This window comes from Chelonoidis abingdonii, chromosome 6, assembly GCF_003597395.2.
Source record: "Chelonoidis abingdonii isolate Lonesome George chromosome 6, CheloAbing_2.0, whole genome shotgun sequence".
Taxonomy (NCBI): Eukaryota; Metazoa; Chordata; order Testudines; family Testudinidae; genus Chelonoidis; species Chelonoidis abingdonii.
Genome location: NC_133774.1, coordinates 37,440,042 through 37,440,711, shown reverse-complemented (window position 1 = coordinate 37,440,711; position 670 = coordinate 37,440,042). Strand labels below are relative to the sequence as shown.

At 75.8% G+C, this 670-nt stretch overlaps 1 protein-coding gene across 2 annotated transcripts in view; it reads left to right on the top strand.

Moving 5' to 3' along the window:
- Nucleotides 1-449: 449 nt before the first annotated feature.
- MIER3 (MIER family member 3) overlaps nt 450-670 on the top strand; it is a 35,434-nt gene continuing 35,213 nt past the window's right edge. For both annotated transcript variants that reach the window (XM_075066957.1, XM_075066955.1), the window contains exon 1: nt 450-507. In XM_075066957.1, coding sequence (XP_074923058.1) covers nt 499-507 — 9 coding nt within the window. In that variant the 5' untranslated portion in view covers nt 450-498. The remainder of the gene's footprint in view (nt 508-670) is intronic.

The window sequence follows — 670 nt, the reverse complement described above, 5'->3', positions numbered from 1 at the left end:
GGGGAGCGCCCAGCACTCTCTGGCGATGGGGCGGGGGGTCCCGGGACAGCCCCGTGTGTGGTGGGGTGGGGAGCGCCCAGCACTCTCTGGCGATGGGACGGGGGGTCCCGGGACAGCCCCGTGTGTTGGGCGCTGGGCCCTCCCCACCCCACTCTGGCAACGGGGTGGGGAGCCCCGGGACAGCCCCCGGTGTGGTGGGGTGGGGAGCGCCCAGCGCCCTCTGGCGATGGGGTGGGGGGGTCCCGGGACAGCCCCCTGTGCTGTGGGGTGGGGAGCGCCCAGCGCCCTCTATGACGGGGTGGGGGCAGACCCTGGAGAGGACAGGAGGAGGGTCCCTGGGGGCTGCCCCCGGCTCTGCGCCGCCTCCTCGCCGGCCTCCCCTCTTCCTCTCCCTCCCCAGCCGTTTGCGGCTTCAGCTCCGGCTCCGGCTGCCATTGGCTTAGCGGCCCCATCCGGGCACTTGGCGCAGCGCTACTGCTCAGCCCGAGCGGTCCCAATATGGCGGAGGTGAGCGGGGAAAGCGGGCAGGGGCGCTGGGGTCCGGCCGGCTTGCTGCGAGGCCCCGCCGCGGGGAGGCCGCTCACGCTGGTCCCGCCGGCCCGGTAACCTCCCTCCGGAGACGGGAGGCCGGCAGCGGGGTTCCGGGGGCGGCACGGGGGCTGGCGGAGTT